Source organism: Bufo gargarizans, chromosome 1 (assembly GCF_014858855.1).
Source record: "Bufo gargarizans isolate SCDJY-AF-19 chromosome 1, ASM1485885v1, whole genome shotgun sequence".
In the NCBI taxonomy this organism is placed as follows: Eukaryota; Metazoa; Chordata; class Amphibia; order Anura; family Bufonidae; genus Bufo; species Bufo gargarizans.
The window spans coordinates 529,612,805-529,626,204 of NC_058080.1; the positions used below are offsets into that span (position 1 = coordinate 529,612,805).

At 44.2% G+C, this 13,400-nt stretch overlaps 1 protein-coding gene across 1 annotated transcript in view; it reads left to right on the forward strand.

Moving 5' to 3' along the window:
• The first annotated feature begins 200 nt into the window (after nt 1–200).
• LOC122933911 (solute carrier family 2, facilitated glucose transporter member 11-like) overlaps nt 201–13,400 on the forward strand; it is a 98,382-nt gene continuing 85,182 nt past the window's right edge. The window contains 1 exon segment of the mRNA XM_044289017.1: nt 201–322. Coding sequence (XP_044144952.1) covers nt 308–322 — 15 coding nt within the window. The 5' untranslated portion in view covers nt 201–307.

Here is a 13,400-nt window from a genome sequence, read left to right on the forward strand (position 1 = left end):
TTTTTATACAGGAAACTATGCTATGGTGTGTATTCAACTGAGTGTAACATTTCTTATATAATAGTTTTTTTTATATATAGCCAAAGGGGTTGCCCGCCCTATACAACTCTTATCCGTTGCTACAATCTAGATTTATGAGGGCATAATGAAAAAGTTGGCTCTTATCTTAGCACAGACTTTGAAACTGAGACAGCAGACAGGATTCCAGAAGAGACCTAAGTAAAAAAAGCTCTCCTCAGTAGGTCACATGAACATTCCACATATATTCCGCAAGCGGTATAAATCCCCTTATCCATAGTGAAGTAAGATGGAGATGTTCAAGGTACGTTTTTTTAAACTGATTAACCATATATCCTAGAAGCTCAAATGATCTGAGAAATGACATGCGTAGGTTGCAGCTGTAAAAAGCAGCTTGTATTAAATTATGTCTGCATGATCCCTTTTAATTTGCATGGTTTATCCCAATAGTATAATGCTGGATATTGTTATAACTGAGTGAAAGGGAGAGAAAGAGAAAGGAGGGCAAAGACATTTCTTTGGACAGCTAGAGGAACAGCAATGTTGGCGACCGCAGTGGAATATCAGCCCTTATTACACAAGAAGAAAGGGAGCGAGGTAAGTGGTCGGTATATGTCAGTAATGTATGTGGATGCACGAGTAACCATTTAGTGTAATTGGAGTCAGACATCTCTTATCCCTCATATGAGTGCTGTGTGTTCCGATCTATAGGACTTGTCATTACACTGAACTCGTGTACATCAGATGGCTGAACACTATTCTTATTGTGGAATAGCCCTGTGATATATTTCACAGTGCTGCATTGTATATTGCTCTCTGCACTGCAGATAATATTATCACCTCTCCTATACTGTAACGGCCACACAGTCAGGTTTCTTGATGCAGTTTAGGAATGCGTATCTGTCCTTTATACTTACTCTCATTTTATGATCCACTCCTGATTTTGGCTTCCAAAACTGCATCAGTAAACCTGACTGTGCGGCTGTACCCTATAGGCTGTATTAGAAGGTGCAAGAATCAAATGTAAAATCGTAATATCGTTTGCAAAAGAGCGATCTTCAGACTGGGTGATAGTTTCCAGCAATCACAACTGCAGTAAATTCTCGCCGATCGTTATCTCAGCATACTTAAAGATACATACAGAAGTGGGCCAGTCCTGTTTGCTACCAGAAGGAAGTGGGGCAGTTCTGGTTTGTTTTGGTTTAGACTCCATGTAAGAGCTGCCAGGATTCTAACCTACTTTTTGGCTGAACATAAGTCCGACTACAAGAGTGGACTACAAGTTTGCTTGTCAGTACAGCTGAGTGAGAGAAAAATATAGCAGAGTTGAGTTTGCCTGCCAGTTTAATGCTAAAGCCTGCTGAAACCAAGACAAAGCCTGAAACTGTTTGCACATCGCTGGCACTTAATAGAGAATTCCTATTCTTGTCTGCGGACAAGAATAGGACATGCTCTATTTTTTTTCGGCGCCAAGGACTGGAAGTTCCGGGCCGCGGAACAGAAATGCGGATAGCACACTGTGCTTTTCCGGCCCCATTGAAAATGAATGGGTCCCCACCCGTTCTGCATAATTGTGGAACGGATCCGTACCCATTCTACTGACATCTGAATGGACCCTAAAGCTGCCATTGAACTTCATCTCAAGGTTTGGACTCAAGTTATTTCTTCAAATCCCTCAATTATTCCCCCTATTTATTGCTTCAGAGTCAAAGCCTGGTGTCCAGCCATATCCAGGTGGGAGCACCATGACACACATAAAGGGACATTTTAGGCCACACTATACGACTAGGCATTCCTACACCTGCGTCGCGCGTCATACATCAATTAAAGGCCCTAGGGGGAGCCGCCCATTGCATGTATTACTTGCATCTTTTTCCAATTTTATTAAAAGTGTTTTCCAAGAATTTAATACTGTTGACCTATCCTTAGGACAGGTCATTAGTATCTAATCGGTAGGGGTGCGACACTTGGGACCCCTGCCGATCAGCTGTTTGAAAAGGCACTGGGGCTTCTGTGAGCACTCTCTGTGCTCACCAAGTACAATGCAGTACATTGTATAGCGGCTAGGCTTGGTATCGCACAGTCCCATTCACTTCTATAGGGCTGAGCTGCGCCTAGGGCACATGACAGATGAACGTGTCATCACTGGCCTAGGAAAAGCTGAGAGATGGCCGTGGCACTCACATGAGCGCTGGTGCCTTCTCAATCAGCTTATTGGCGGGGGTTCCAGGCATCGGACCCCCACTGATCAGATACGTAGATCATCAGAATAAGGCTACATTCACACGAATGTGGTGTTTTGAGGATCCGCAAAACATGGATACCGGCCGATGTGCGTTCCACAATTTGGGGACTGCGCATGCTACCGCTATCATAGAAAATGCCTATTCTTGTCTGCAATTGTGGACAAGAATAGGAAAAGTTCTATTTTTTGCAGGGCCGTGGAACAGAACTACAAATGTGACAGCACACGGCATGCTGTCCTCATCTTTTGCAGCCCCATAGAAATGAATGGGTCCACACATGTTCCTTAAAATTGCGGAACGGATGTGGACTCATTCATACGGTCGGCAGTTTTTTATGCACTTTTTGAAGCTAAAATCAGGAGTGGATCATGAAAGGAGAGAAACCAGATAATATCTGGTTGTTTTCCTGGCTACAGTGGCGATGTCTCATTTGTAAGTTAATGTAATAGATGCTAGGTGGAATATAGAGGTGGAGAAAGAATTAAAATACTGTTTTGAAATAACCAATTTGAATATGCTGTATGATTCAGTGGAGGGGGCTAATAATGGGGGGGGGGGGGGGTTAGCAATTGATTACATTAACTTCTGTACAGATACTATTGTTCCAGTGAAGAGGGTTAAAGGGGTTGTGTCACTTCAGTAAGTGGCATTTATTATGTAGATAAAGTTAATACAAGGCACTTACTAATGTATTTTTATTATCCATATTGCTTCCTTTGCTGTCTGCATTCATTTTTACTGCCCTTGTTCATGGTTACGACCACCCTGTCATCCAGCAGTGGTGGCTGCGCTTGCACAATATAGGTGTGCTTTGCTGGCCGAGACCACTGGAGCGCGCATAGGCTAATGTTTTTTCCTATACTGTGCAAGCACAGCCACTGTTGCTGGATTTGCAGGGTGGTCGTAACCATGGAAACGAGCAGTGTATAATGCGATGGAAAAATGAATCCAGGCAGCAAAGTAGGCACTATGTATAATAACAATACATTAGTAAGTGCCTTGTATTAACTTTCTCTACATGATAAATGCGATTTGATAAATTGGCACAACCCCTTTAAATATTTTCCAAATGAGAAACCTTAGGGAACAAAGGAATTGAAGTGTGTCCTAGATAGGTGAAAACAAGCATTTAACGATACTGATTGATTAAAGATGATCTAAATGTTGTACAAACCTTAGTAATACTTGCTACTCTCTTCTAGTCAATGTACTGTTCAAACAGCACCTCATTGATTGTTGTATTGGTCTGTACTGTAAATCTAATAAAAATCTGAAAGTAAAAAAATAAAAAAATAAAAAGCATTTAGGGTGGGAGATAGGGAACTTATGAAAGAGGTACTGTAAGGGTTATGTTTACTTTAAGGGTTATGTTGAAAGCAGATTAGGATGTTTTTAGGAAGCGGTTAGAAAGTACAGTAGGTTGACAAGTAGTGATATTAAAGGGGTTCTCTGGGAATTAAGAAAATGAAAATACTTAAATGTTACTTTATTATAAATATATTCTCAAATACTTTTCATTATTTATAATAGCTTGTTTTGTCTGGGGAGCAATCATCAGGGGAAACAAAATGGCCGCTGTCCCATAAAAAAATTTGCTGAAAAAAGTTGCCTAAATGGGTGGAAATGCTCCAAACCCAAACATTGTCGCGTTTCTAAAACAAGGGGAGCAATTCCACAGCATGCGGTCTGCAGAGCAGCAATCCCCAGCAAAAAATGCGTACAATGGAGGATGCCGGGGCAGATGAAAAAAATATATAAATACAAAAAATGCGCCAAAATGATACACAACTAACAATACTAGCTAATTCCTCAAGCCGATGTTAAAAACTGAGAACTTTGCCAATATACTCCAGTCAGGAACATATCGGAGCCCCTCATGCACCACGTCACGGTGTCTCAGCACGCATAGGTTCCTACCACTAAACTGCCCGTGGTGTGTGAACAAGGTCTGAACAGTGCTAAAAACCAACTCACAGCCAGGCTCTCACATGCATGCATAGTGGGATCACCAATGCATTGTGAAGTAAAATAAAGCTGTGAGCCGTACCCACAGACCATGTGACACAAAAGCTGCCAGGTGCAAAAGAACGGTACCAGCAAAATGAAGTGGCACATTCAATATACATAAAGGAAAAAACTCACTGAAAAAGGGTGGAAATGCTCCAAACCCAAACACTAGCATGTCTATAACCGGGGGAGCAATTCCTCCACATGCCGTTCGCAGAACGGCAATCCCCAGCAAAAAATGCGAACAATGGAGGATGCCGGGGCGGACCACATGCACCACAAGGACATCTTACACAAAATAATACAATGTGCAGATGAAAAAATATATAAATACCAAAATGATACACAACTAACAATACTAGCTAATTCCTCAAGCCGATGTTAAAAGCTGAGAACTTTGCCAATATCCTCCAGTCAGGAACATATCGGAGCACCACGTCACGATGTCTCAGGAAGCATGGGGTCCTACCACTAAACTGCCCGTGTGCTGCCTCCATAGTGGTATCACCAATGCACTGTGAGGTAAAATAAAGCTGTGAGCCGCACCCACAACAGACCATGTGACACAGAAGCTACCAGGTGCAAAAGAACATTACCAGAAAAATGAAGTGGCACATTCCATACACATCAAGAAAAAAAACTGGCCTAAATGGGTGGAAATGCTCCAAACCCAAACACTGTAGCATGTCTTTAACCAGGGGGAGCAATTCCTCCGCATGCGGTCCCATCAGTACACACAAAACCTGTCCTGATCACACATGAGGACAAGTTACTTTGCAACACTGAGTTAAAGAGCTGCCTCATCCTCCTCTCTACTTGTCAGGGATTATGATCCTGAATACAGATGATAAGAACTCTGGGGAATTTAGTTAATGAGGAGACATGAAGTACAGATAGGATGGACAGGACAGACTGTGGTAATGTGTTGCTGTGGTAATGGAGACTGTAAACAAGTCCTGCTGCTCATTAGCCACACCTCACCCTCCTCTCATGTCTCCTCATCATCTCCATTCCCACAGAGATTCACCTGTATTTAGGATAATGATTCCTGACAAGCAGAGCAGAGAGGAGGATGAGGCAGCACTATGGCTCATTGTGGTGAAGTAATTTGTCCTCCTGTGTGATTAGGACAGGTTTTATGTGTACTGATAGGACGGCGGCCATTTTATTTCTCCTAATCATTGCTCCCTAGACAAAACAAGCCATTATAAGATCCGGTCTCCACTGCAGCTGTGGAAATGTCAAAGAGGATCTTGACATCGAGGGAGACCAGCAGAGCATTGCAAGCCCATTGCAAAATAATCTTTCCTTTACAGGTCCAGCCAAGTGGGGTGGTTTGCCAAAACCCAGTAGATGTCATTGTCAGCCAGTGTCCCCTTAAATCCTGTCAAAATTGCATTGATTGCAGTAGTATTCTATTCCATATTCCATATTCAAATCCCCTAAGGCTAAGTTCACATCTCTGTTTGGTAAATCCAGCAGTCTTTTCCGGCAGAGAAGCGGTTTACTGGAGTTACTGTATGCGCTGGGCACCACAGAATTTCCATTCACTATAATGAGATCCGGTGGGTTTGTGAAATAAATGCTGGCTTTCTACTAGAAAAATACAGCAGTATGCAGTTGTATTTCTCCAGCAAAAAGCCAGCATTTATGTTGGAAACCCGCTGTATCCCCACCATACTCAATTATAGTGAATGGGAATCTGGCAGTGTAAATGCACCTTTGATTACCCGATGAACGAGCGAAACACTCGTTCATTGGGTAATTGTGTCTTATGTGCAACACAAAAGACCATGTAAGCACGATCTGCTGCCAGGAAATGAGTCAGTATAGGGAAGAGCGATGGCATTAATGATCACTCCTCCCTACTCTGGGGGAGATCACTGCAATAAATGCATGGCTCTCCACCTCTAGCAATCAGCTTCCTGACAATCTGCTAGATTGTCGGTCCATGTAAAGGACCATGCCAGTTGTCGGTCCATGCCAGTTAAAACCAGATAGCGACACATATAATTTTTTTCTAATTTGTTTTTATCTTCTGATTGCAGATTTTTTTTTTTTATTCTCTTCTGAACATGATCATTGCCATTTTGCCTGAGCTGTTCTTAACAGCATTTAGAAAACATTAAGAAAATTGTGTTATGACAGCCACATGGTCCCTTAGACACAATGGTCTGGAGCTGACCTGATTTGACTTCTATGGGAGAGTTTTCTGGGCACGCTCTGTTACCTGTGCAGAGGTCACTGTACAAGGAAAGAATAGATAAGCTTTGACAATCACCTATTGTGAATGGTGTCTTATCTGTCATTCTGATCTTAACTGTAATGATATCACCTCTGTGTATAGATAAGCAGGTAAATGCAGTAAAGAGATCTATGCAGACTTAGAAGTGACACCTATTATTAGGGGACAGTGTGAAAACTGCAGGATTTTATGTTTTTTGTTTAAATATAGATATTGACATGAAAAATTAAAAATAAACACCAAAGGGGCCGTGGCCTGCCATAAGCGAGTGAGGACGCGCTCAGTAACAGCTCCTCTGCATCCCTGGCGAAATTTCCTCCAGTCAAGCCTGTTCGGATTGGCAAGACACTGAAAAAGGGTAGAGCCCGTCCATCGGCTTCCCTAGCATCATCACAGGGCGATCTCTCCCATCTCTTTGCCCGGCATTTCGCATCTCTGGGCCCCGCTCTGATAGACCGCGCAGCATGCCTCCAAGATGGCGCCGGCACGCTTATCATGCGGCCCACTGACACACACCCTGAAGCCTCTGAGAGCCCTGCCGCACAACCTCATCGGTGCTGTTCTGCCTCAGTTCCCCCACTGCCAACCTCCAGCGCTGTACGACACAACAGTCGGGACCGGACCTCCCCAGAAACACCGGATCTGCTCTCCCGGTGCTCGCCCTCCAACTTGGCTGTTGCACGCGCTCTGGATCCTCCACTGCTCACCACAGTTGCAGCACTGCTGGCAACATCCCAGGTCAGTCACAGGGGCTCTCCTCCAGTCTCCCAACATCCCCAGAGGTCAGCAGCCCTAGCGCCCCTCGGATCTCCACTCTGAGGCCCTTGGCCCACTCCTTCTGTCCCAGTGGCTCCATGTCTGGAACCCCAGGCACCCCAACTCGCCACCAGGGGCACACAGCTGACCTGCTCCTGACCCATCCTGATCTCCCCTCTCAGGAACAGTGCCAGGTCCAGCAGCAACAGTCCCCTGGCAGACATGCCCTCCAAGTTTTCTCCCCTCCTGCTGCGAATGACTCCTTTCTTCCTCCCTCCCACTCTCCTGGACCCTCTCTAGCCACCTCACCACATTGGTCCACCGGATCTTATTGGGATGGCTCCCACCACCAATTGCCTGGAGCAACCTCCCCTGGACCTGAAACTGCGATCAGGTTATTACCCTCACTCACCTCTAAACATATTTCACCCCTTTCTGGTGGTCTCCCGGCCTCCACAGATCTATTCAATGAAGACACCAGACCACCAATAATGGCGGATTTACGCACACCCTTATCCACTCACTGCCCTCTAGTCTAATTTTGCCACCAACATACTGCAAGAATGCAAGCGGGAATTCTCTGAATTGACAGTACTCGACTCCAGAATTGACTCTGTCATCCACGATCAAACATCTCTATCTGCTACTGTTATGGCCCTTCAGGATAAGGTCCAATAACATGAGGCCCAACTTTATACTTTACATCAGCACCTGGATGATATTGAAAACTGCAGCCGCCGTAACAACATACGAATTAGAGGTCTCCCAGAATCAATCAAGACACCTGACCTACTACACACATCGTGGGAATATTCAATAAAATCTTGGGCTGCCCGCCGAACTCTTACATAGAAATTGATAGAGCTCACAGAGCCCTACGGCCCTCCAGCCCAGATGGCTCCAAACCAAGGGACATTATCTGTAGAATCCACTTTTATGTCATCAAAGAGCAAACTCTGAATGAGGCTTGGCAGTCTTCCTCTCTGTCAGGTTGTTGCAGGACCTTTCACGTCATACTTTGTCACAGCGAGCTGCCTTGTGTTCTCTGCTGGATTTCCTCAGGAACCGGGAAATTTCCCTATCGATGGGGCTATCCCTTTGCCCTCTTTGCGGGACCCAAAGGACATGTTGCAGTTTTTTATAAGCCCGCAGATTTACCATCTTTCCTTCAACAACTGGACAAGCCGCCAGTTGAACTGGGTCCCTGGCTGTCTATCCTCATACCTGCTCCAACTCAACCTGATCATCCTCGATCCTCCCAGATTGCCAGCTCCGGGACGCCCAGAATAACTGTGTCACCTCCTCGTGGAAGAAGACAACAACGATCTGCCAGTTGCTAGAGTAAAACATCCAAGTCTGCCACCTAAAGAGCAGACTGCTGTTCAAGTTCGGGACCACTAACTTACAGCCATAGGGGCATTATGTTTTCCCCCCAGAAATTGGCAATAATACTAACACCTTTCTTCTTTAACAGGGAATGTAGTTGGCTCGCTTTCTCCTGGTTGCTACTTCCTCCCAATAGTTTGAGGCACTCCCGGGGGACCGGTTTATCCCTAGTGTTGCTTCGTTAGATCTTTTTGATCTTACTAGATAGTTAATTCCCTTTTTTTTCTTACTCATTTTTACTTCATTTTGTCTGTTCTACCTGTTTTTCTCGTCCCCTCGTCCCCTGTGTTCTCCCCTCTGCCGCAGGTATGACATAGCTCAAGATAGCATCTTTCAATGTGAGAGGCCTTAACACTCCTTTAAAGTGATCCCAGGTACTCTACCACTTCCATTGCCAAAAGGTACAAATTGTCTGTTTCCAAGAAACACACTTCAAAGAAGGCAGGGCCCCCGACATCGGCACTACACAGCCTGGTACTTTGCAAACAATCCGGTGAATAAAACTTATGGAGTCGCCATAGCGATTCATAAATCTTTACCTCCCCAAGTTCACTCTCCTCAACGCCTACGCTCCTAACCAAAATCAGGTTTCCTTTATCTTGGACCTAGTTGATAAAGCCCTACCCCTAATCCGTGGAAAGGTCCTACTCTGTGGCGACCATAACCTCACCCTCGACCCTACGCTCGATAACTCATGCATCCCTTTCCTACTCAGCCATTAAAAAAGTTAAAAAAGCACTGCTTCAACTACAATTATGTGGCATTTGCAAAGCCCAGTGGATAAAGACTATACTTTTTACTCGACCCCACATTCCTCATATAGTAGAATTGACTATATTCTTATCCAACAACCTGCACTCTCATGGCTAGTCTCCACACAAAAAGGCAACATCCTGTGGTCAGACCATGCCCCAGTATTTTGCTCCTTAAGCCTCCCTTTCCTGTCCAAACGAGAGCTGACCTGGCGTCTAAATGAAACTCTCCTTTTAGACACAGTGTGCGCTGAGGACCTCAACTCCACGGTAACCAATTTCCTTTCCAATCACGATGCAGACCACACTCCTCTCCCAACACAATGGGAGGTTCTGAAATATGTCCTGCGCAGGGTCCTCATTAAACATGGCTCCCGTATCAAGAAGGAGAGAGCAATTACCCTTAAAATGCACAACGGAAGGTTGCCTCTATGGAGCTCGCCCATAAGCGAGCACTCTCCCTATCGACCCTCCTTGATCTCCAGAACTCATGTCTGGATGCCCGACGCCTTTTAGAGACATCTTATAAGCGAATGATTCAAACCTGCCGTAGTAAATTTTACGAATATGGCAACAAGTGTGGTCGCTTGCTGGCGAGGGCTCTCAGGGGAAAAATAGCTGCCTCTCACATCGCTGCGGTAAAAAACCCTTCAGATTGTATGGTGCACACCATAGAGGAGATTGCCTCATCCTTCCAATCTTTTTATTCTTAGCTGTATAACCTTCCCTGTCTCCCTTTAAGTAAGTGAGGATCAGGTCTTCGATCCTGTACCTCATACCTTCAAGCTATCGGAAGTACAGTCTGCTAGCTTGGAAACTCCATTTACCGAAGTAGAATTGCAGGAAGTTCTCAAATCCCTACGGGGGGAAGAGCCCCAGCCCTGACGGATTTACAGCTGGGTTTTATAAATCCCTCTCCATCCCCTCACCCCCTTCATGCTTTGTGTCTTTAGCGCAGTTTCCTTGGGGCGTCCCTTCCCGTCACAGTCCACTGAAGCCCATATTGCAGTCTTCCCTAAACCTGGTAAGGACACGCAGCTCTGTGCCAGTTATCATCCTATCTCCCTCCTAAATGTGGACCTTAAAATATTTGCCAAACTACTGGCCAATATACTAAACGCTTTTCTGCCCTCTCTCATTCATCCTGACCAGGTGGGGTTTGTGCCGGGGAGGGAGGCTCGCGACATCACTCTGAAGACACTAGATATTATTCATTATGCAAAAACAAACAATATGCCCCTCATGGTTTTGTCTTTGGATGCAGAGAAGGCCTTTGATCGCATTTCCTGGCACTCTATTCACACTGTCCTCTCGCATTTGGGAATAGGCCTGGGATTTATGGGGAAAATTCTTAGCTTGTATCAGCAATCCTCAGCGCATGTCAAGATCAATGGCACCTTCTCTTCCCCCTTTTCCATCCATAACGGCACACGACAGGGATGTCCACTGTCTCCCTTACTCTATGTTTTGGTCATGGAGCATCTGATGTCATCCATATGCATCAACCAGGACATATCTGGGATCAAGATCAGAGACAGTGAGCACAAGTGTGCGGCCTTCGTGGATGATCTTCTGCTCTACATAACTAACCCTCACATTTCCTTACTGTCTTTGCTCCGGGAGATAGCCAGATTTGGTAGGTGAACACATTTTAAAATCAACATGACTAAATCTGAGGTCCTAAAAATCTCCCTGCCCAAAGCCCTGGTCTCTTCTCTTACAACCTCCTTCTCATTTTCCTGGCCACCAACGGGAATAACATATTTGGGAATCAAGATCTCTGCCAACATGTCACACCTGTTTAAAATTAACTTCACAGCTCTCCTTCAAAAGTTCCAGAAGGACCTGGATTCCTGGAGATGATGGGATTTCTCTTGGTTTGGCAGAATCAACATACTAAAAATGAACCTATTGCCAAAGCTGCTCTATCTCCTGCAGACCATCCCCATACGTATACCGTGAGGATTCTGGTCACAATTACGTCGATGCTTTACACATTTTGTTTGGTCACCTGGCAAACCTCGGATCAGGTGGGAAATAATGACTCGCTCCAAGGATCTGAGCAGGGTTGGTCTGCCGTAGTGTAGATTGTACTATCACTCTACTGCATATGCTAGGCTGCTGGATATGATGCAAGTTGATTCTTCCAAAATCTGGGTTTGTACGGCACGAGACTCTTCTCCCTGCTCGTTATCGGCACTCCCCTGGTTCACAGGCATACCACGCTCTTCCTCTTCCAAACTATCCTTTATGGCTAACCACACCCTTGGAACAATAGCATCCCTAAGCCGTCACACTTCTCTAATCGACACTAAGGGCCCCCTGACTCCAATTATCGACCATCCGTTTTTCCCGCCGGGACACTCACCTCGCTCTTTTCTTAATGGCACTAAAATCCGCCCTCTCAGATTTTGTCATGTCCTCTCGCGGTCTTCCCTGAAGCCGCTAACCCAACTGGTAAAATCTCTGCACCCTCAACCTAGATATTTATTTGAATACTTGCAACTCCATCACCTCTATTTATCTACCCACAAGACTATACACTAACTAGACGCCTCTCATCATTCGAACTAATGTGCATAGCCCCGATGTTCCGGGATATCTCAACCATCTATAAATTACTTATCTTTCAGGGATTAACTTTGACACATATACAAATTAAAGCATAGACATTAGGTGCCAGTTTAGACATCTCCTAAACTATCACATTTATGGTACCTATAAGAATATAATAGACCTTGTACTATTACAGATATGTGTGTCTCCTCTGTCACTTCAACGGGTGATTGATTGTTAGTTAAAATAACACTGCTCTTCTTGAACAGAGACCCATTAACAAAGTCTATACTTAAAATTCTTCTCAACATATTTTAGGAGTACATGCGTTCCTAGTGAGAAATAAATATAAGATAATAGATGCATTGACATCCTTTATAATATTTAACAACATAAAACAATACATATGTTCTATTGATTATCTTATACTAAGAAAAAACTAAGGTTCATTACATGTGTATACAGACACCACCGATTTTCTGCTTTACCAATAGACATCAACTGTAGAGGTAATTAGTACCAGATACGTCTAGAGAATATACTTATCTCAGTCATAAATCTATAGGGGACAAGAATGACTCTTATCAGACTGGTACGTCTATAGAGAAGAAATCTTATGAACAGTGTCCTATCCATGAACCTATTTCGGCAGACTTTAAAATACATACAAAATGGGAATATATCACAATATGGCTTCTTATACATAATCAAATCCACTATAATTATGATATTTAGATATAAATGTTATATACCTATGAAAAAGCACAACAGTTTGTGTGAATGTAGCCTTATACATTGTATCTTTGTAGCCTCCACTCTTTGAGGAAACCGGAGTACCCGGAGGAAATCCACGCAAACACGGGGAGAACATACTTCATGCAGATGTTGCCCTTGGTCGGATTCGAACCTAGGACCCCAGCGCTGCAAGGCAACAGTGCTACCCATTTATCAATCTGGTGTAAAGCAGAACTGGCCTAATTACCCATAGCAACCAATCAGATTCCACCTTTCATTTTCCAAAGGAGCTGTGCACCCATTTAACAGCCATTACAAATAAAATTAAATGGTGATAATTAGGGATGAGCGGATAAAAGTCGATTCACAAAAAACGTCTCTGTAACGTATTAGAATGTATTGAGTCCGATGAGCCGAAGTTATTACTTCAGGTAATACATTCAAAAATTAATTTCTACTGTAAAACACCTTTTACCAAACTCGTCTTGTTGGATGTTGAACCTTTGGCCGAATCTGAGATCCAGAGCACTCTGGATCAGGTCTTTATTAAAAATATCTCTGTGGTTTTCTCTATTCAGCTTTCCCTCAACCCTGAACAGTCTCCCTGTGCAAAAAACACAACTTGATGCTGCCATCACCATGCCTCACTGTAGGGATGGTATTGTGTGCGAGTGCCTGGTTACCTCCAAACATGGGGCA